Here is a 23,410-nt window from a genome sequence, read left to right on the forward strand (position 1 = left end):
TCCACAACGCACGGCCTCACAGCCCCTTGTCTGTCCTTTGTCATAATGACACCATTCCTATAATGTCTCATTTAATGTCTGTATCTCATACCTGACCTCAAGGTCCACGAGGCAAGGACCATGTCTGTCTCACATCATGTGGTGGCAGCACCCAGAACAGTGTCCGGCCAGAGTGGGTGCTCAAGAGGTATTTGCTGACTGTATGAAGAGAGGTTGAGAATCTCTAAGGAGCCCCCAGCAGTAACTCAGAAAATGAAAACAGGATCTGGAAATATTTGGCAAGACACATTGGCGGGGCTGACGAAGGCAGGTAAGGTGGAAGAAAGGCCAGATGACAATGCCAGGGTCAAGGCGCCAAAAAAAGAGCTGGGTCGGAATGGTATCACCGACAAACCCAGCGATCTGGACTAGAGACAGATTTCTGGAATTTCTCGTGTTGGAATCAAGATAAAAACGAGTAGAAGAACATAGTGCCCACCACCCTGAAGATGGCATATGACCTTGCTGAAGAAGATAAGCTCTATCCAACAAAAAAAAGTTTATACCATGGCTTAGAAACCCTGCCCCAACCTTGAGAAACTTATACATAGGGTGGCTTTTGTTTGTTTTGTTAAATTAGGACTTGAGCTGAATCATGCCTTACTTTCAGGGCCTGTTTCTCGTAAGATAATTATGAGAAAGTAATTGAAAAAATGAATTGCATTTTAAAAATTTAGTAAGTCCTATTAATTTCACAGCTTTGTACTCCATGGGTACCTAATATTTCTGGGGGTGATGGTAGCTTCGGTATATTCTATCTGTCACCTTCCCTCTCCCCATGCCCCCTGACCTCTTTGGGAAGAGGAGCCCCATCGCCGCAGCTTCTGCCCAGCACTGAGTTCGGTGATGAACACACGGCAGATGGTCCATAGGCATTTACCGATTGCCCGTTAGACGTAGCATAGAGCACTGGCTGAGAGTCAGGCTCCGTCTCTGAGACCGTTTCTTTGACTGTTCCAGGTAAATAAAAACCTCTTTCTCTGCATAAGGCTGCTGTGAGGACTGTAGGAAACAGCACACACGAAAACATGGTGAAAACTGAAAAGGACTCAAAGTGTCATGTTTTAGCACCGGAGGGAGCGGAGGAGGAAGGAGAGTGACATGCACTGGGCGTCACTCCTGGTCAAGGACTACGCCAACACCCAACACGCCTTACCTTTCTCTCTCTCTTTTTCCTTTGAGACAGAGTCTCCCCTCTCAACCTGGGTAGAGTTTGGTGGCGTCATAGCTCACAGTGATCTCAAGCTCTTGAGCTCAAGAGATCCTCTTGCCTCAGCCTCCTGAGTGGTTGGAACTATGCACGCCTGCCATAATGCCCAGATCATTTTTCTATTTTTGGTAGAGATGGGGGTCTTGCTCTTCCTCTTGCTCTTACTCAGGCTGGTCTCGAACTCCTGAGCTCAAGGGATCCACCTGCCTCTGCCTCCCAGAGTGCTAGGATCACAGTTGTGAGCTTCCACATTGGCCAAATTATCTTTCTCAGTCCTCAAAATATGCCTATGAAGAAATGGGCTCCAAGCTGTTGGATACTTCCCCCAAGTCACAGCTCAAGCGGCCACACTGGTGCTAACACAGATGTCTGGCCTCAAGGCCCGCTGCTGTCCCAGGGGACCTGGAGCCTGTCTCGGGACACCTATCTGCTCTGCGTCTGAAGAAGCAGAGGCCCAGGGAGCCGCCTCATGGGAACAGCACAGTAGAACAGGGCTTGAAGACAGCAACTCTGGAAATGAAAATCCCACTCACCTTTCCTTGGTTCCTGAAAATGACTAAGCATTCACACTGGAACCTCACAAAACTGGAGTAACTGCTGTGAGTGGAACAATAGAGTGAATGGGTCGCTAACCAGTGACTGGGGGAGACTCAAGCAGGGAAGGCGCGGGGGAGATTTTGCAAGGTTCCACACTGAGATGGAGAAGAAATGTGACCATATGATGACAATGCACAGGGACCCCATAGAGACCTTACAAACCAGGGTTTCCGGATGCAGATCACACTCCAGTCTGCCTTAGAAGACAGCTTGGACTCCCAGTCAGCACAGCATCCCAGATGCCACCAGCTTCACTATCTCAAATCTTTCCCCTGAACTGTTTAAGGGTGGCTGAGTCACTGGGAAGACAGCCAGGGCTAGGGGGTCTGTTCTGGGCCCAAGGGATGCGAAGGAAGAGATGACCAATTCTGGGGAAGTTGGGGGGCTTGCGAGGGACCTGTGTTGGTGGAGAGGCTGTAGGACAAATGATAAGCTGCTGGCACTGAACATAAAGGACACATGCTGGCTCAGCCCCTGACTCACCAGTGAGTCACCGTCTGTGAGCAGGAAACAGGCTGGAATTGTATTCGGGGAAAGGGCAATGAGGTAAACTCTCAGAAGGTCTCTTTGTTCCCTTTATCTTCAGAAGCAAAAAGAACAATCAACAACAATAGCAATTAGATAGAGGCCAAACTTTCATATTAATTAAATGCCACGTCATGTAAATCTAGGCCAATTTTTTTTTTGAGATACAGTCTCACTCTGTTGCCCCAGCCAAGAGCGCTTTGGCATCAGCCAGCCTAGCTCGCAGCAGCCTCAGACTTCAGAGCTCAAGAGATCCTACCGCCTCAGCCCGCCGAGTAGCTGCTGCTACAGGTGCCGCCACCATGCCTGGCTAGTTCTTTCTACTTTTAGTAGAGATGGGGTCTTGCTCTTGCTCGGGCTGGTCTCCAGGCCAATTTTTAAATCATTGAGAGCTATAACTGGTCCCAATAAGAGAAGACCTCAAGGCCAAGAGAACCCGGGGCCCGGGAGGCAGATCTGAGTTTGCACAGCTGCGGTCCTGGGGCAGGTGGTGATGCTGCCCTCCAGAGCTCAACTTCCTCCCTCCCACTAGATGAATGCGTGCTCCTTAGCGCACAGTGTTCATGCTCACGAGAAGCCAACAGCTACTTCCCGAGGAGCGCCGTGGTGGCAGCACTAGTCCTACGCCGTGTACTTTTATGCCATTATCAGATTTCCAGGTGCCCAGGTGTTAGACCTGCCCTGTACCTGTCTCAGAAGGGTGCCAGTTATGTGAAGAATGCCCTCACAGGACAAAAGAAACCCTGGGAGTCTGCTCGCTCTTGTCTTCAAGCATACTAGGATAAATTCTGGGAATCTTGACCCTAACGTCCATCCAACAATAAGCAGAACAATCATTCATGTTAAACTGGACCCTGTTCTAGGGAAAGGAGAGGGCATTGTGAACTGGGACAGTCTGAGAGGGGCCATAAGGATGAAGCTGTGTTTAAAACCACCAAGTCACTCACTGTTCACTCAAGCTTCCCCACTGAACTGGGACGGACCCCATCTCTCCCTGAAGGCTCTGCCTCCATTCTTCCAATGTGGATGTGTCCACAGCGTCTTCCCTTTAAGGCCCCCCTAATGTGCACTGCTGCTCTGGCTAGCTCAAGTCCTCTCTATGCTGAGTCTGATTAAAGACTGAAAAGAATAACTGTCCCAGAGCACCCAGCAGTCCATCACAAAAGCCCTCAGTTGAGATCAGCATCCACAGGGTCCAACCTTTTTTGTTTCTGCTGTACATTGGAAGAATAAGAGTTGTCGTGGGCCTCACATTAAAAACACAAATACTAATGAAAGCTGATGAGCAAAAAAAAAGAATCTGTGCATATTTGTTGTGATAGCTGACACTACAGATAAGCAAAACAGTCCTCAAATAATCTGCATGCAGCCTGCAAGCTGCAGGTTGTACACCCCTGATTCTGATCTGGATCCATGAATGAGTTTTGACAATATATAACCTCTTAAAATTGAAGGCTTAGTATTTTGTGGGGAGTGTGTGTGTGCATACACACCCTTGTACATGAACATGTTTATTTTTCTGGAGTAGGGTCCATTTCTCTCCTTAAGTTTTCATGAATGTGTCTATTTCCCAGAAGACTAAAAATCATTGGTTAGTCTGAGGTTCAGCAAGCCACAGCCCACAAGCCCCATCTGGCTTTCCGCCTGGGCACCTACTGTCTGCGACGGCTTCTGCCTGGCAACATGGGAGCTGAACAGCTGCAGCAGGAACAGCATGGCCCATAAAAAGATAAAATTTTTTTTAGTTTATTACTCTTTACAGACAAAGAGTGTTGACCTCAAGGTTTTTGGATTTTGATTTGGTCTTTTGTTAAAAGTTCAGGTTAATGTGAGGGTACAAACAACCAAGTCACAGTATTTGAATTTGGTATAGCTATGTCCCACACCCAAAAGGTGTGCCATCCACCCCTACATTGTGCCCACTTGGTGAAGATTTGATAATATCTGTTAGAACCACCCTCCACTCCACTTGAGCAGTTGCTGGCTAATAAGTCATCACCAAAATCCAAAAACGAGCAAATGATTTTAGAATCAAAAGTTCTTTGCTCTCATCTGTAACCTCATAGACCAAGCCATTGCTCCTGTCCTTTCTGGAAGTCCACTGGACAAAGGAGTGGCCAAGAAGGAAACTAGTTAGAATTCCTCCAAGGCCACCTGCCACAGGCCTCCCAAGCCACACGTCATTTGCAAAGTGCTAGAGAAGAGGCAAGAGAAGTATCTTCACTCTAAATAATCCAAATAGAATCCTGCTGCTGGCTCCAAACCAAACATGAGAAATTACTTATTAAAAGTGTTCAGCATCATTGCCATTACAAAATTGGTATATAGATGTTTTCCCCAGATCTTGACGGGGCCCATGCTGTATAATAAAAAGTATATCTGATTTTCTTCCTGGGAGAAGTAGGGAACTTCTGATCCCTAGGAGGTGCCAAGTGACTTGGGTCACAGGAGAGTTTATACTAATGATATGACTTCTGACTAACTGTGTAAAAATTTGGGACATTCCATAGCTCCCTCAGGTTCAATAGTTTGCTAGCACAATTTACAAAACCCAGGAACGCGCTATTATTTATGATTATGGTTTTATTATAAAAGATACACACCGGGCCCAGCCAATGGAGACACACAGGGCAAGTTCTGGGAGAGTTCTGTGCCCTCTCCTCATGGCACCAGGACATGTCACACTCCTGGCACGCTGATGTGCTCACCAGCCAGGAAGCTCACCAAACTTCCGGGGACCAGAGTTTTCATGAGGGCTTGGTGACACAGGCATGGTTCATTAAATCACTGGCTGTGTAACTGAACTCAGCTCCTGTCCTCCTGCTCAGAGGTCAGGCCGATATCACGTGATTCAAAGCCCCAACCCTCTAATTATGTGGCTGATCTTCCTTGTTGTGACTGGCCCCCCATCTGTGGGGACCCCAGCATCTGTGGCCTGTCCTGAAGTGAGGGCGGCCTCGTTGGCAACGTGAACCTTACCCCAGGAAGTCCGATTCCAGGAAGTTAGTGTTGGGACTGCACTGTAGCCCCGCACCCTGCCTGCCAGGGCAGAGTCCTGCCCGGGACACATGTTGTAGACATTCCCTCAAATTAGAATTGAGCTGAAGCTGTGCCTATAGGCATGTACACACCTATAAGATCAGGATCCTGGGCTCGGCACCCATAGCACAGTGGTTACGGCGCCAGCCCCATGCACAGAGGCTGGCGGGTTCAAACCCAGCCTGGGCCAACTAAACAACAATGACAACTGCAACAAGAAAATAGCTGGGCATTGTGATGGGTGCCTATAATCCCAGCTACTTGGAAGGCTGAGGCAAGAGAATTGCTTAAGCTCAAGAGTTTGAGGTTGCTGTGAGCTGTGATGCCATAGCACTTTACTGAGGGCAACATAGTGAGACTCTGTCTCAAAGAGGAATAAAAAAAAAAAAAGATCAGGCTCCTGTGGTGTAACTGAATTCATGTTAATTGCCTATAAGCACCCCTCTATAGCATATTAAAGTCTTCTAATTTTTATAGTTGGGAACTCCATTGCACATGGCAACATTTTATATCTCACTTGAGCAATAAAAAGCAACAGTACTCATTTTTTTCACAGGTCTTTAAAGAATGTATGTTAATCTTCTGATTCCTTCTCAGAATAATTTGGTGGAAAGGCTATCAAATGTGAAATAAACAACAACAGGCATTAAAAATAAATTTGGCTAAAGCGATGTTAAGGTTGAGAGGGAAACCTGTATAATAAGATACATTTTTTTTTCTACAGAGCTAATAAACCCAAAAGCTTTATAGCCTTAGTTCATAGTAGCTGAGCAGAGAGTTCTGTGGTCACATCCTGATGTGCCCCAGCTGTCGTATCAGGGTGACATCAGCCAAAGAACAAAAGTCAGTTGCTGAGGCAGCTGGTCCTAGAGTGCCTTCCTAACTAAACTAAACTGTAGAGATGGGTTTTTGCCTTTGGGGGGAGTCCACGGTGCACCTTTACTCACTCCTCTGAGCTACCGTGCATGGATTCTTCTAGTTCAATTGCTAGAGTTTCTTCACAGGGCTACTGTTTTCCTTCGGCTTTGTTCTGTGATTGTTTGACGAGGACTTCTGTGAAGTTAGAGAAATTCTTCTTCACATCTGCTTTAGGTCACCAAGAAAAGTGGGACTCATGCTTCACAGTGATTCTATCTACTGCAACATGATGATATCACCTACATAATCATTTTTTTTAACTAAAAGCTTATCCATGTGTTCATTTTCCAGAGCTAAAGAGAGAAAATCTAGCTTTAGGTGGTGAAGGGTCATAGAATATCAACATCTTGTTATATTTTAGTTATTCAGAACACTTCCAATAATGAAAATCTATAAAGACAGCCGATATCCACACATAAAAAATTATTACCCAGATTTTATTATTATTATTTTTTTATTTATTTGGGATAGAGTCTTACTTTGTTGTCCTGGATAGAGTGCTGTGGTGTCAGCCTAGCTCACAACAACCTCAAAACTCCTGGGTTCAGGGGACCCTCCTGCCTCCGTCTCCTGAGTAGCTGGGACTACAGGAGCCCACTACAACACCCAACTAATATTTCTGTTTTTTTTTTTTTTTTTTTTTTGTAGAGACAGAGTTTCACTTTATGGCCCTCGGTAGAGTGCCATGGCATCATACAGCTCACAGCAACCTCCAACTCCTGGGCTTAAGTGATTCTCTTGCCTCAGCCTCCCAAGTAGCTGGGACTACAGGCGCCCGCCACAACGCCCGGCTATTTTTTTTTTTTTTTTTTTTTGGTTGCAGTTCAGCCGGGGCCGGGCTTGAACCCGCCACCCTCGGTATATGGGGCCGGCGCCCTACCGACTGAGCCACAGGCGCCGCCCTAATATTTCTGTTTTTAGTAGAAACAGTGTCTTGCTCTCACTTAGGCTGGTCTCAAACTCCTGAGTTCAAGGGATCTTACTGCCTCAGCCTCCCAGAATGCTGGGATTACAGGCGTGAGCCACCACAACTGGCCCCGAATTTGAAACTGGATTTTACAATCACTTTCACGTCAAGTATTTTCCATGGGGATTTCCACTTTATCTACTTTCACTGAGCAGATATTTAACTTTCCAGAATTTTTCTGTTTACACATCAAGAATGCTGGACACATAATAGGCTCTTAATACTGCGTGGTATGGGAAAATAAATTGGCAGATTTCAAACAGGAACAAAAACCTGAGCTCATTTGCCCTGTGGACCCACATTAAAAGGAATGTCCTAAGGTGCCCTCCTGTACTTGGGGGGTTTGTGTGGGTTGTGCAAGGAATGAAAGAATCTGTTGTCTTCCTCTGTAGGACTTGTTAAAAAAAAAAAAAATTGGGTGGCACCTGTGGCTCAAGGAGTAGAGCGCTGGCCTCATATACCGGAGGTGGTGGGTTCAAACCCGGCCCCGGCCAAAAACTGCAAAAGAAAAAAAAAAAAGAAATTGGAAGTCTGTTAGGCTGAGACAGTTCCAGCACCTTGGGCTCCTATGTAAACAAACAGAAGCCCAATTCAGTGCAAAAGGTAAAATAAAACTTAAGATTGCCATGGGACACTGCCAACTACTCTCTAACTAGAGACTCTCCACTGAATGACCCCAGTAAGGCTACTGATCCCTGTAACAATCAAATACCCCCCTTGGCTTGCTTCAATCAACTTTCTTCTCATGTTCCTTTGTTGGAAGCCAAACAGCTTTTCATTTGGCACTGCCTGATTCATGAATTGCTACCTCCTTAAATAAACTTTAAAATTGTAATGTGCCGAAGATTCTCTTTTAACAGTCTGTTACCAGGATGCAGACAGAGAATGGCCCAAACAAGGCTGGACACTGAGGCTGAGCTACTCCACCACCTGGGGTCACCTTAGTTTTCACTTTTTAATGTTCTCAGGGAGGTTGTAGCCAGTTAGCTGTTGGTTTGGGGCTTGAAAGGCCCCTAGAAGCATGACTTAGCTGGGGACAGTGAGAAGCTAGAATTTAGATAAGCCTTATTTCCACTCTCTTCTCTGCCATTGTTTATTCTCAGGCAGAATTTGGACGCCCAAGCTCTTCAATGGCCAGAATTAATGACTAAAATTAATAAGATGCTATCTGGCACGAACATAATTAAAGCACTGGTGGAGGTTCAAATATGCAATTAAATAAGTATAACCTGGCTTGACATCACCTCAGAAAGCCCCAGAGAGTTCAGCTAGCCAAAAGCTAACCATGAGCCTGCACCGTGTGGCAACCATTCAAAGAAATCATAATCACTCGTAGGCTGCATTTGCACAAGTTTGATGCCTCTATCAAGTAAGTTTGTATTGTTGTTGTTTGAGGCCACCAAGAAGTACTGTGCTCAGTTATGGATAACATGTTAAGGAGGAGATTGCTGACCAATATTCAGTATTGAATATCCAGAGAAGTACAGGCAGAATGGTGGGCTGGTCTTAAAAAAACAAGTGAAGGAATTCTACCTGGAAACACCAGCCTTTGGGAAGTATCAGGCTCCAAGCTTCAAGTATCTGAAGGGTTGACAGGTGGAGCAGATCCTTCTGCTTCCGTTGACTCAGCTAATATCTCCTGTACCTTGACAATACTCAAGAGCACCTGGTAGGTGTGGTGGGATACAAACACACAGACCTAATCTCAAGGCACTTACAGATGAGTGAGACAGAACGCAGACTCCAGCGTGCAGGTTTTCACCGCACCTCCATCACCTCCTGCATATGTCTGTGATAATGGGTTTTGTGTGTCAACTTGACTGAGCCACAGGGTGCCCATATTAGGAATTATTTCTAGGTATGTCTGTGAGGGTCCTTCTAAGTGAGATTTTGCATTAGAAATGGTGGGTTTAATAAAGTAGACTGCCCTCCCCATTGCAGGTGGGCATCCTAATCCATATGGGCCTAAATACAACCAAAGGCAGCGGAAGGAGAAATCACCCGTTTTCCTGCCTCACTGCTGGAGCTGACACATCTCATTCATTCTCTCCTTCCATTGGACTGGGATTTACACCATTAGGTTTTCAGACTCAGGCTGGATTGCCTGGGTGTCCAGCTTATAGGCAGCAGAACATGGGATTTCTCAGCCTCCATAATCACGGGAGCCAATTCCTTACAGTAAATCAACCTCTCTCTCTACATGTGTATGTGTTTACATCTCTCTCTCATTATATACATATGTACCACATACGCATATATATGTAAAAACTGGTTCTGTGTCTCTGGAGAACCCCGACTAATGCAGTGACTTTAGGTAATTTCCTAACTTCTTTTGTTTTTGACAGAGTCTCACTATATACCCCTCAGTAGAGTGCTGTGCTGTCACAGCTCACAGCAACCTTGAACTCTTGGGCTTAGGAGATTCTCTTGCCTGAGCCTCCCAAGTAGCTGGGACTACAGGTGCCTGCCACAACTCACAACGCCTGGCTATTTTTTTGTTGCAGTTGTCATGGTTGTTTAGTAGGCCCGGGCCTGGTTTGAATCTGCCAGCCCCGGTGTATGTAGCCAGCACCTTAAGCACTGAGTTACAGGTGCCAAGCCCCTAACTTCTCTTAATGTGCCCTTATTTATGTGTAAAGCCACACTGCAGAGGTTTCCCAAGAATTAAATATGATAAGTGTTCATAAACAAGAAACATTTGGGGGAAAACCGAAAACAAAACAGAATTAATAAAGTACCACAATAAAGAAAAGAGCTGGAAGAAGAATGGGAAATCAGACACTGATGGAAACCATGGTAGATGGGGGAGAGCTTTACAAAGATACAACTTTTGGACAAGAAGGAGTTCAGTGGGCTGGGAAGGGGAAGAGGAGGAAGAAGAGTGTCCCACATTGACTAGACAGTGTGAGTGAAAGTGGAGACAGTGAAAATAAATGGCTTTGGGAGGCCAAGCAATAATGCTGTGTCTGGAGTGCAGAGGAAGAACAAAGCCACAGTATCAGCTGGAAAGATGCAACAGAGGCAGATTATAGCTGCCCCAGGTGGCACAGGGGTGTAAGTGAACTTGGGAGAATCCATCTGTGTCCAAGACCCGACCCAGGAAAGCAAGCTAACGCGTCTTCCTAGGAGGCTGAGCAGGGGACGGGGATAAAGACCTACGATAATGGCAGTAGCATTGGGGACAGGGGACAGACACTGGCTATGAGGACTAAAGAAGAGGAAGACTAAAAGATGATGCCTTATTTTGCGACCTTTGTGTTAGGGAGAATGCTGACGCCACAAACCAATCCAGGAAACACAGAAGGAAGCAGAAAGCTGACCAAGGAGGTGAAGAGTTCAGCTGCAGTGGGTGCTGAGTCTCGGGTGCGCGTGGACCCATCACAGGGACATTCATAGCAGACAGCTGGGCAGACGGCCCTGGAGCTCACGGGAGGAGAGAGGGTTAGAGTGTGCACTGACAAGGAGGTATGTGAGAGGTTAAGAACGTGTTGTCAAACACAGACAAACTTAGGCTTGAACTCTGCTTTTGGTAGTAGCTATGCAGCTTTGAACGTTTTTTTTTTTTTATTATCATCTCTAAGCCTTAATTTCCTTAATTGTAAATTTGGGAAAATTATACAGACTTCAAAGGCTTTGCTTATTGCCGACCATCTGGTTGCCATTTGTCACCATCACTGTCTACCACAACCATCATTGCTGACGCCGTTAGAGGAGAGGAACTTGGCTAGGAATACAAAGTAATTAACTAGAAGAAAAGGACTGAGAAATGCATCTCGGGGAACAGTGATTAAGGGATACAGGGCAGGAGCGCAAGCCTGAAAGAGGCTCAGGAGTGGTCAGAGAGGCAGGCAGAGAAGCCGGGTGGCAAAACAGCTTAGAGGTCAAAGGGAAGGGATTTCAAGGAGAGAATCATCAAAAATGTCCAATGTCGCAAAGAAGTCGAGGAGGATAAAGAAGTGAGCACTGGAGGTCATGATTTGAAGGTTATCCTTGTTTACTGGAACTATCACGTACAGTAGGCAGAGAAGCCAGTTGTAAATATTATAGAGTTCAAAATCAAAGTCTCACCCAGACGCTAAGGAATCGTGTATCAGGTACAAAAACGAGCATGAGATGGATCACTTTCCAGAAAGTTCAAAGCAGAGATAAACAGTTACAGGCCCTAGTCTTCTCACTCACTTTGTAGATATAAAAAAAAGGCTTAAGTTATTACAGAGAAAGAAAGTTGAGCATGGCAGCTCATGACTGTAATCCTGACCAAGAGTTCCAGATCAGCCTGGACCTGTCTCTCTAGTAAATTTAAAAAGTAGCTGTATGTCCGTGTTCCTATAGTCCCAGCTACTTAGAAGGCTGATGCAGGAGGATCGCTTGAGCCCAGGGGTTTGAGGTTACTGTGAGCTATGATTGCACATTGCACTTTATCCTGGGCAACAGAGCAACACCCTGTCTGGGAAGGGAAGGGAAGGGAAGGGAAGGGGAGGGGAGGGGAGGGGAGGGGAGGGGAGGGAAGGGAAGGGAAGGGAAATGGGATCCATCAGAAGATTTCTTTAAAGAGACCTGTGCTAGGAATCCCATCACTCTAAAAGAGGAGCGATGCTTCTCTTCGTCTAAGTAGGGGCTTCACTGGCAGACCACTGCTTGGTCAGTGTCCTCTGGGGACAGAGAGAAACAGTAAAAACAACAGACCACTGTTTGTGTCCTTGGCTTTCACCTGAGAACTTTCGACAGCCCGTGAAGGGAAGCTCGGTTGCACTGGGGGCCTGTTTTTTTGGGGGGTGATGGATGTATGAACGTCCATGGATCTGAGGGAGCAAGCTGGCGAGAGTCCCTGAAGAACCCATGAAAACACCCCTAAGAGAAGGTGGCTTTAAATAACCGTTGGTGACCAGAGGGTTTTAAAGCCATCTTTCAACAGGACTTCCCACGTCCCTTTCTCATCAGCTGCACCAGCCCTCACCCCACATTCCAGGGCTGGAGAGGTCAGAACGGCAGGGATGAGGGGATGGAGGAGGACACGGGCAGCTTGCCTTCGTTTCAGAGAAGGGGCTTGCGACAGTGGACCCTGGACAGGTGTGGAAGAAGAACTCCAATTTCTGAAGGACCATCACACGGCACTAGACATTTTCACTTCAGAACTGAGATGGTAATTTGTAGTCCCGAACATTTTTTACCCTCTGAGGAAGGACCATGAAAATCAGGATTATTGAGGTGCCATGATCCAGTGGCAAATGCAAAACTTCTACCACTAATATAAAATGACAGGAGAAGATAATTAAAAAAAAAAAAAGAATAATTCTTGTGCTCTCAATATACCAGTTACCCCAAACTGCAGGAAGTGAGTCAGGATGAGAAAGTGGAGGCTTCAGGACAGTAATTTATTATTATTTTAGCAGTTTAGCAGAGAAAGAAAATCAACATGGTTTGTTGAGATGACAGAAAGACTAATGGGTCTTTTAAGACAGGAGAATTTGGCCTGGCTCATGCCTGTGATCCCAGCACTCTGCGAGGCCAAGGCAGGTGGACTGCTTGAGTTCTGGAGTTCAAGACCAGCCTGAGCAAGAGTGAGACCCCATCTCTACTAAAAATAGAAAAATCTAGCCGGAAATAGTGGCACATGCCTGTAGTCCCAGCTATTCAGGAGGCCGAGGCAGGAGAATCACTTGAGACCAAGGGTTTGAGGTTGCTGTGAGCTCTGATGATGCCACAGCACTCTACCGAGGGCGACAAAGTAAGACTAAGTCTCGGGAAAAAAAAAAAAAAAAAAAGAGGAGAGAGAGTGAAATAGCAAATCCACTAGAACAACAAGAAAGGAATGCTGATTAGGCAAGGTCAAAGAGAAAGGGACAGCACTGCCATTGGTTTTAGAAAGAAAGACAGACTCTTTTTCCTTTGAAAGATGAGGGAAGCAGGGAAAAAGATGAGGGAAGAAATAGGGACATTCTAGTCTGGGAGAAAAAGAAAATAAAAGAATTTAGGAGGAAGGCAGTGGGTGGTATTTATTACTCTCGAGGTCAGAATTAGGACTACTGGGTAGAAGCTGGAGACAGAGTGATTTGGGCTCAATACAAGAAAGAACCTGTTAAAAATCAATTCTAGTGGATGGTGGAATTGACCTTATAAAGTTGCAAGCTGTTGTCAACAGAGGGCTTTCGCTGGGGATGAACACCTGTGGGAGTGCTGTTGGGAGGGGCAGGCCACATGATGACCGCCAAGGATTTGCATTGAATGCTCTATTTTGTAGGGTTTCCCATGTCAACAATTCTAGTGTCACTGTGACCGAATAAAGAGAAGCCCCTGAGGACCGAGAGAGAGAAAATGTAAAGACTGCGTGTGTTATACAACGCCTGGATTTCCCAAGTAGAAAATTATCTATTCGAAGCAAAAGAACTAATTTATGCTGGAATTAGATTCTTTTTCCAAAGTACAATATTCTATATGTCTTCACAGCTTTGCGGTTGATTAAATTTGAAATATCACTATGTTCTGGAACACGTTATATTTATGCAAGAGCTAAAACTTAGTTCTGATCAAGAAAGTCTACAGAAGCCCCTGCAGCCTTCCACTGTCAGAGTCAGAAACATGCTGACTAGAGCAAAGCGTGTTAGCCAAGGTGCCCTCTACTCAAAATGCAAGACAAACCAAACCCCCCAAACCTTCTGTCTCAGACATCAGTTTGAATCCTACAAATCAATGCAATCAGGAATGATCATGCCAGATCTTATATCCTTCTTTAATTAGACCATGGAACGTCACAAAAGCTTCCAGTTATTCAACAACACAGCTATGATGTTTCTTTAAGATAATAACTGTACATTCCTTGAATTAACAGCTATTAAGACAATACAGTATTCCAACACCAATAAGTATCGTGAATCTCAAGGAAATCTGCCCACAGATACAATGTAAACTGGCCTTATAATTCAATTCAAACTTAAATCTATAAAGAACTGTCAATCTATCATGAACCATTTAGTCACTTTACCACAATATTTTTCCTAAGAAATAAAATCCACTAGAACAATTAGCTACATTTAATATCTGGGTCAAAGTTCAGAACCTATGATCCTCTGACGTCTTTACACACAGTAATATCCAAAGTCAATACGAAGGCCCATATTTTATGTTAAACGTTAGTACCTGCGGTTATTTGTGATTGACACACCACCTGGCACACAGGAAGTTAGCTTAGCTTACTAAATAAGTGACTGGATGAGTCAAAGAATGAATGAGCTTTGTTAACAGTGGCTCAAAACCACTTCCTAAGGAACTCTGGTCTTTGTCCTGACTTTAAACATCTAGTGAGATTCCCAACAACCTCCTGGTTTTCAGCATCACCAGCCTCAGGACAGAGCAGGAAGGCCTCGGAGAAAGCTTTGACCCCAAACCACACAAACACAGAGACAGGGAGATGTTTCCCAAGGGCTGGGGTGTCTGACCGCTGTCGTTTTTATAAGTCTGACTAGTTCTTCTAAAATGTAGTTTCATTTAATCTTTGAGAGATTCCCTCCAGAGAAGAGTGGTCCTCTTTAAAGGACCTTTTTAATTCCCTCTCACCTCCATCATAGAAACAAAAGTTAAAAGTGGAAGAAAGCCACAGTAATCACTTTCTGGTTGTAAAGAGCACCAAAGGCAAATCTTTGAGTCATCTGTCTCAAATTAAGTCCTGCAAATGAATCTATATGGCTGCGTCCAGCTGCAACTCACTAGGAGGGTATATATCAGCTGAGGTGTCATTCACCAACATCATTTACTAAGTAATAAGGAACACAGTTTTGAATGTGCTTTGACATTTATTATCTCATTTATGGTCCATTACAACCCAGGAAAAAAAGGTGTTTTACAGAATAGGAAGCAGGCTTGGAAATATGGAGACCACACAGCGAGTGGGACCCAGAGCTTGGATGAGACCTGGGTCTTCTATAACTCTTCCAATACTGTTTCTACTGTTCTAGGTTCTCTCCTATTTCTCATCTCCCAGAGTTAGGGAAAGCAAACAGGACCTGTGGGGAAGGGTCCTAATACAATGTCTGTCTTGTCTTATTTAGGAACGTGGCCAGGATGGAATATTTTTAGAAACATTTACCAAATGGATCTTGGGCGTCCAATACCATGGAAGCTGAGGAAATGTCCATTCTGGAATCACATACCCAAGAAGAACACTGTACTCCGGATGGGTCTGTCTAGTCCAGGTAGAAACTAGGCTGGCAGATCCCTAGAGACAGGGCACTGTGCGTGTACACGGGCATATACACGTGTGCACACCCACACACTGTGTCACAAAAGTCTCCCTGCAGCTTTGACCTTTAGTGACTTCAGAGGTATAAACATCACAAACTTTTCTAAAAAAATCACTTGATGGCTTATTTATCTTTCTTCTATTCTTGTTCGGTTTTGTGAATGTTAACTAACACATTTAATTTTAATTTTTGGTTTCAGCCCACATTTGCTATCTTCAATCAGAGGGGATGAAATGTTTTACAAGATGGGATACAATGGACTTAGAATACACACAGCAAATGATGCTCACCACGTTGTAGCTCACACTAAGCCTGTCCTCAAGTAAAGGCAATTTTCACACGTGCTGCTGTGAAAACTACACTGCTCTTAATCCAGCTTGTAGGACAGGCCTTTCCTTCTTTCCTTTTTTTTCTTTCTTTCCCTCTCTTCCCTTCCCTTTCCCTCCCCTTCCTTCTCGTCCTTCCATACCGTCCCTCCCTCCCTCTTTCCTTTCCCTTCCCTTCCTTTCCCCTTCCCTTCCTTCCTTCCACACGAGAACACAACTTTTTGTTATTCCAATTCGATTTTTTCTTCTTAGATACAATCCATCCTGTTAGAGTCCTTGTGGTTATTCATTGTGCCTTCAACTAGGTCAGCTTCTCTCCCCATGGTCCCACCTACCTTCAACATTCTCAAATGGGCCTTTCTAACCAAGCTAAGTGCATGGAGTCCAAAGCAGAACCCTGTGGTGTGGCTCTCAGTGAATAAATATGGGCCCCACCTTCAGGGACCTTATGGGCCAATTCTCATAGAGATCACCTCCAGCACATTTGACATAAAGGTACCTTTTGGACAAGGCAGTTCAGTCCATGAAAAGTATAGCCACCTATACCAGATTGTACATTTCATCTTAGTCAAAGAGATTTCAAGAGGGGCTGTGTCAGTGCACAGCTGAGACTCCCAGACTGCCTTCTAGTATTTCCCTGACTGGCCCCCCCACCAGGGGCGGGACCTTCCCCAACTATGAAAGGCAAGATGAACGAGCAACCTAGTCATGGCTCTATTGTGTGTGTACCCTGCTAGAAAACATAATGCTATAACTGTAGAACCCTAAAGACAGACCCAAACAAACAAAAATTAGTTTACTTATAACCCAAGTTTAAATAAAACCTGGACACCTCTCAACAATATTTACGACAGAATGACCCTGCTACCCATAGTTCAAGTCCTAACATCGTAACCTAAGAATGGGATCTTATTTGGAAATAAGGTTTCTGAAGATGTTACCATGTTAAGGTGAAGTCAGACTGGACTAGGGTGGGCCCTAATCCAGGATGGTGGTGGTGTCTACAAGAAGGGGAAAAGTGAGGCACAGGGACAGATGAAGATGGAAGAAGGTCATGGGAAGATGGAGGCAGAGATGGGAGCAGGTGCCGCCCCAAGCCACCACATGCCAGTGACCACCAGTACCTTGGAAGGGGCAGGAAGCACCCGTCCCTAGAGACTTCAGAGGGATCTTACTTTTGCCCAGACCTTAATTTTGGACTGTTAGCCTCCAAAACTGTGAGACAATAAATTTCTGTTGTTTTTAGCAACCCAGTTTGTGGTACTTTGTTATGCCAGCCCTAGGAAACTAATACAACATCTAAGCAAAAATATTGAAGTTTAAAATCATGCCTGTTTAACTTCAGAATCAAGGGCAGGAGGGAATGTAGCCAGGCATTGTGGTGGGCTCCTGTAGTCCTAGCTACTTGGGAGGCTGAGGCAAGAGAATCACTTAAGCCCAAGAGCTTGAGGTTGCTGTGAGTTGTGACGCCACAGTACTCTACCCAGGGCAAAATAGTGAGACTGTCTCAAACAACAACAACAAAAAAGCACGTGGGAATGGGTTGGTAAAAAGAGCAGGAAGGATCTTAGAAAAGTCAGTGGAGAGGATAAGAGACACCAAGAGCCCAGAGCAGGTAGCAGGCATAGCAGGATGAACCTTGAGCCTTCAGTTCAGGTCTCAGTGGGAACGTGGACAAAGAACCAGCCAAGCAGTTTGGAGGGCAATGGCTTTGGAGCTGACAGGTCCAAAAAAAGGTGGCACGGAATTCACTGTTGTGTGAGGTAGGCATTTCTCAACAAAATCCTGTCCCCTTTTAAAGGCAACAAATCACTGATTCATCCGTTTGTCAATGACATATAAGCAAAGCCATGTTGCGCTTCCTGTCTCCAACTTGGCATTTTCCTTGACTATTTTTTGTCATTCTAAATTAGACAGCACGCTGTGCAGGGGAAGGATCTGGCCTCTGTCTATTTATAGAGCTCCAGCCACCATTTCCAAGGTGCTAAGGCTCTACTGATTAATGACAACGTTGCTAAAACGGTTGCATTCTGAACCAAAACAAGGAAGGCGTATTTTTCCACACGTGCTAACTTGGAGGAAGAAGGAAGCACCCTCATGTGTTCTTATATCAATCTGGCTCCAGCGTGGCCCCATAAAATACAAATTTGTAATGGCAAAACTCCTCCCTGCAAGGACCTTAAGAGGCACCCTCCAGAGCTTTCCCAGCAGTAATTAGAGGGATGTATTATTGTTAATCCTGAACACACTGGGAGCTGAGTTAATTTCAAAAGATAAAATAAAAGTGCTGCCTTGCAGCAAAAGGCCACTTCTTGGCGCCATTAAATCAAGCATAGCTCCGCACAGGGCCAAAGTGTTAATTCTAGAAAAGTCTGTAGCCCCTGCGGACACCCCTTTTAAGGAAACTACTCTGGAGCAGGCCAAATGAAGCCTCAGGTGCCAATACCATTTAGTAAGTAGAGATAAGCTGGGCGACATCTCGCTCAGAGCACTTAAAAATGATTCAAATGTTAATACATTAGGAGGGGAACAGGCAGTACCGAGCAACAGAAAATTGCAGTTGTCAAAGTGTGAATTCAGTCTCAGGGTAAATTCATCCAAGGAAGTAAAATCTCAATTTAGATCCTTTTTCTACCTGAAACCCGCCCCACCCCCACCCCTTTCCCTATCCCTGGGCTTCTTTTAGAACGGGGAGGATGTCCTTACTCAGCAAATGCATTTCACACTGAGAAGTGGTTATATTTATTCATCAAGGGAGGAGAGGATGTGAAGTTCTCAAAGTAGCTTCAAGTGGTCTTTCTCAAGGCCAAACCACAACAGATGGGCACCATGTCCTTGGGCACGGCGTCCAGGGCGGGCAGGCGGGCGGGGCTGTGTGTGCCCATGCTGGCATGCACATCTCAGCACAGCTGCACACATTCTTTTCAATGAGAAAAGAATCTAAGGGGAAAGTGCATGGGATTTGGGGCATTTTTCTGTTGTGCTTATGGGAGCAGGCTAGCATCCTGGGATCCTGGGCCTACCAAGAGCACATTGTGTGTGGGGGAGGGGAAGCCCAGGCCGGGGCTCTGCAAGTTTAGACAGGTGGGAGAAACAGCCTCACGCCTACCTTGAGGTTAGAAACCCTGGGGGTTAGACACCGGAGGGCTTAGGAACCACTTCTATCTGCTGACTTGATACTGAGCTATATTCCAGTTATAGTAGGACAGGCTGCTTCTGTATCAAAGGAACAAATGGACTTTCATTTCAGAACGCATCTGGTCCCTCCTATCATTCTATCACAAGCAGCTATTTTCTCTCTTCCTTTTTTTTTTTTTTCTTTTTCACTTTTTGGCCGGGGCTGGGTTTGAACCCACCACCTCCGGTATCTGGGGCCGGCGCCCTACTCCTTGAGCCACAGGTGCCGCCCACAAGCAGCTATTTTCTTTACATTGAAAGACAAGGTCGTTTATTCTTCTCCAAATGGTACTGTCAGCTCTTCTGCCTGACTCTGACCACTCACCTGTTCTACCCAATGGCAAAGCTGTCTTATCATTAAAAGGGGGTGGAGTGGGAGAGGACCTCCCCCGCACCCGTAGGACACTATACTTGAGATATATTGAAATAAATCTTTGCCCCAAAGGGCTTGTCTATCAGAGATATAGGTAGGAAGCATGAGAGAAAATGAGAAAACAGATGCCAAAACACTCGTCCAGTTGGGTTCCTTGAACCAAAATAAATCTCTTTAAATGATACATCTACCTATACTTTCATTGGGCACTCGAAGTTTGGAGGGTTTTTTTTTTGTGTGTGTGTGTGTTGTTTTTTTGAGACAGGGTCTCACTCTGTTGCCCTGGCTGGAGTGCAGTGGCATCATCACAGCTCACAGCAACCTCAAACTCTCAGGCTCAAGAGATCCTCTTGCCTCAGCCTCCTGAGTAGCTGGGACTACAGGCGCAAGCCACAACTCCCGGCTAGTTTTTCTGTTTTTAATAGGGACAGGGTCTCACTCTTGCTCAGACTGGTCTTGAACTATTGAGCTTAAGCAATCCTTCTCTTGCCTCCGCCTCCCAGAGTGCTAGGATTACAGGTGTGAGCCACGACGCCTGGCAAGACATATGAAGTTTTCTGGATAAAGGAACAATTTTTCATATTTTGATGCCTTCCTACACACTCTAAGTCATTTTAAATATGAAAGAATTGTAGTGCTCTTAAATGCACGTAAGTGATAATAGGTAGGCATGCACATAAAATGGAGGAGAGATAACATATGTGAACGTGCACCTGCAGCGTCAGGGGTAGACTACCAACCCCGTCACACCACAGCTTACGCTGTTAGCCTTACTGTTCAAGTGCTGCCCTTCTAGTTTTTCAAAACCTCACTAATTTCTATATTTCTGCACTCATCTCTGCAAAAAAATTCATTATCACTTCAAAAGGCATTTCCAATGAGACAGAATTTGACTTGTCAATCAATATTTAATATGTAATATTTCTCCAATTAAATTACAAGTAATATTATCCAGAAGGATTCTTTGGTGCAATAATCTTACCTGTGATATAGTGTTGAGATTCTTAGATAATGTATGGTACTAAAAAAAAAAATCATTCTTTAAGTTGCACCCTTCATATTCCTTTCCTAAAACATGTCTTTCCTTCTTTATAAATGTCCCCTTTGTCAATTACAGAGGATAACATTTAGTCTCTGAATGGAGGAAAACTGTGCACCATCAGGGATGCGAATGGCTTGCAAACTCTGAAGTATTTAAAGGAAAAAGGGATATGAAACGACTTTCCCGGTTAGGAATTAAAGGAGCCCACATGAAAGCTGAGCCTGGACACATACCCAATAATTTTATGATTACAAATCTTTCAGCAATAAATTTTGAGAAAAATATATAATTTAAAATGTAGAAACCTGTACCATGGTTTTCTATAAAACATCAATTTAGTTATTAAACGGTTATAAATTAGCCCTCAGTAATGTATTCCTCTGAATGATTTAACCTTTCAAATGATCATTTCATCTGTTTTCTATATTAAAAAAAAAATCAAAGAAATTCAAGATATGGAAAAGACATGCTGGGTGAGGATCTGAAACTGATTTGGCAGCTTTGGAGTTGACATAATCTTGGCCTGGTGCAGCTCATTTTGGAAAGCTGCCTCGCATTTCCCCTGGTTTTGAACTTGGTTTTTTTTTTTTTTCCTTACCACTTTCATCTAGCAAGAAATCATCCTGGTAACGGAACTTCTCCGGTCCACATGCAATAAAAATGTCATCATCACCAAAAAAGTCCTGAAGGCACATCACCTACAAGAGAAAAGCATGGCACTCAGCAAGGGGTGGCTGAACAGCAATTACAACAATGCCCCCCCAGCAGACGTCTGCACGAAGCCACCTCCTGCCTAATCGCCTCGCGGAGTCAACGGGGCAAGCCTCTCCACGAGATTTCAAAAGAGGGGTTCAAGCATCTGTTACTAGTAAGAAATATGTTCTGTTTCAGTTCTGCCGGAAGATGGGATAAGGAAAATAGAACCAGCAACTGTCACATTTATTACTTGATATATCAATAGGCTCTGAGGTAAGGACCCTTTGTTTCCATAACAGAATGGATGCAGGACCTGGGGGGTGGGGGAGGGGGGTCCCCTGCATTCTTCTCAATGTAATACCCCCCATAACAACAGAAGGGAGCCTATGATTTCAACAGCAAATACGTACTTTAGTAATTGATGCCATCGTATCCCCACAATAATCACTGGAGAAAAATCTTTCTTTTTTTTTGAGACAGCAGAGTCTCACTCTGTCACTCTGGGTAGAGTGCCGTGGTGTCACAGCTCACAGAAACCTCAAACTGTTGGGCTCAAGAGATCCTCTTGCCTCAGCCTCCTGAGTAGCTGGGGCTACAGGCATCTGCCACAACACCTGGCTAGTTTTAGAGACGGTGTCTTGCTCTTGTTCAGGCTGGTCTCAAACTCCTGAGCTCAAGCAATCCTCCTACTTGGGCTTCCCAGAGTGCTAGGATTATAGGCCTGAGCCACTGTGCCTGGTCTGAGAAAAATATTTCTGTCATAATATGAACATAAAATCTCTTTGAGACCCACTCTACCTCGAGCTATAAAAAGAATGGAATTCTTTAATAAAGAATTAAGTTACTCCTGAAGCTTAGATCTGGGGATTATGGTGTGCATGCCTACCTTTCCAAGCTATGCTTGACTCCCAGGCCACCCACCCTCTTGTCCTGCAAAAGGAAAGTTTGAAAGCTAAAACTTTCGATTCAACATATTTTCCAATGAGAACTTTAGAAAGAGCTAATGTCATTTTGCAAGTAAATGTGGTTAAAAGGAATACATTTTCAAGTACATTGCTTTCTGTCTTTGGATAGCCTGTGTACTACTATTTTGTTCATAATTCATATAACACCAACACTGGGAACACTGCTGATTTCTATTTTCAATTTCCTCTGACCACTTGGGTAGCACAAGATGGCTGGTTGAAGGCACCCATTCAGGACTATATATAGACTTTTTGATAGCATTTCCCCAGGATATCTGAGGTCCAGAGACAAACCTTCTGGAGTGTGAGATTCTTTTGGCCAGTGTTTATAATAGCTCCTCTTTTATTTGTCCTCCCTTTTGTCTGTGTGCATCTCGGGAGTTCTGCTTTCTTGATGATCTCTAGTAGCGCCACCCTGGCACATCACAAGTGCTGTGGACTTGAGAGGAATAAGCTGGAAGGAGGCAGCATCACTTCCAGTCCCTGAATCCAACGATGTGTGGATTTCAGATGGTCTTTGCCAGACAGCTCTCATCTCCAAATAATCACTTGACTGAAGTTTTAAAAATGAAATTTCTATAACAGTTTGATAATCAACATTAAGCACAAATAAGGTATATCTATGGTTGTCAGGGCTTTCTTTTCTTGTGAAAGCTTGAAAACACAGGTGATTTAAGAGGGACACTGTCCTCACTGAGGAAGATGAACCAAAGGGCTTCAAGAATGGTATGTGAAGCTCTAATCTCCTTGGTTTAAAAACAGGCTGTTTGGAATCAGAATCCACTCTCTGTCACTCTTCTGTCTCTCTCTGACTCCACCCTGACCCTGCTCCTCTTTACCTTCGTAGCAGTCTCTAGCTGCTTCTGTCTGAATGGTGTCATCCCAGCCAACCTTACACGGCCATGTTCATTTTTTTTTTTTGCAGTTTTTGGCCAGGGCTGGGTTGAACCCACCACCTCTGGCATATGGGGCCAGCGCCCTAACCCTTTGAGCCACAGGCACCTCCCGGCCATGTTCATTTTAAATGTCTTTTCTGGATGTTTCCTATGTGCCAGTTAGCAAACAGCAAGATGAAGAAGATAGGATCTCTCCCCTCGGCAATAACATGAACAATTAACCCCAAAGAGTATTTATTTCCTACAGTGTGGATAGGTTTTATGCAAAGGAGGGTTTTTGGTCAAATAGATTTAGGAAATACTGAGTTTATCCAATGCAAACAGGTTCCTTTGTTTTCAAACTTCTCAAAACCCTTAATGTGCTAATGCACACCAGGACTCCAAAGAAGAGATAGAAAAGTCC

General features: G+C 44.8%; 1 protein-coding gene across 4 annotated transcripts in view; it reads right to left on the reverse strand.

The window, feature by feature from the left end:
* The window catches only part of DCLK1 (doublecortin like kinase 1), a 374,298-nt gene that overhangs the window by 152,742 nt on the left and 198,146 nt on the right, over nucleotides 1-23,410 (reverse strand). For all 4 annotated transcript variants that reach the window (XM_053563609.1, XM_053563611.1, XM_053563610.1 and 1 more), the window contains exon 4: nucleotides 21,049-21,148. In XM_053563609.1, coding sequence (XP_053419584.1) covers nucleotides 21,049-21,148 — 100 coding nt within the window. The remainder of the gene's footprint in view (nucleotides 1-21,048; nucleotides 21,149-23,410) is intronic.

The sequence above is a fragment of the Nycticebus coucang genome, chromosome 15 (genome assembly GCF_027406575.1).
Source record: "Nycticebus coucang isolate mNycCou1 chromosome 15, mNycCou1.pri, whole genome shotgun sequence".
Taxonomy (NCBI): domain Eukaryota; kingdom Metazoa; phylum Chordata; class Mammalia; order Primates; family Lorisidae; genus Nycticebus; species Nycticebus coucang.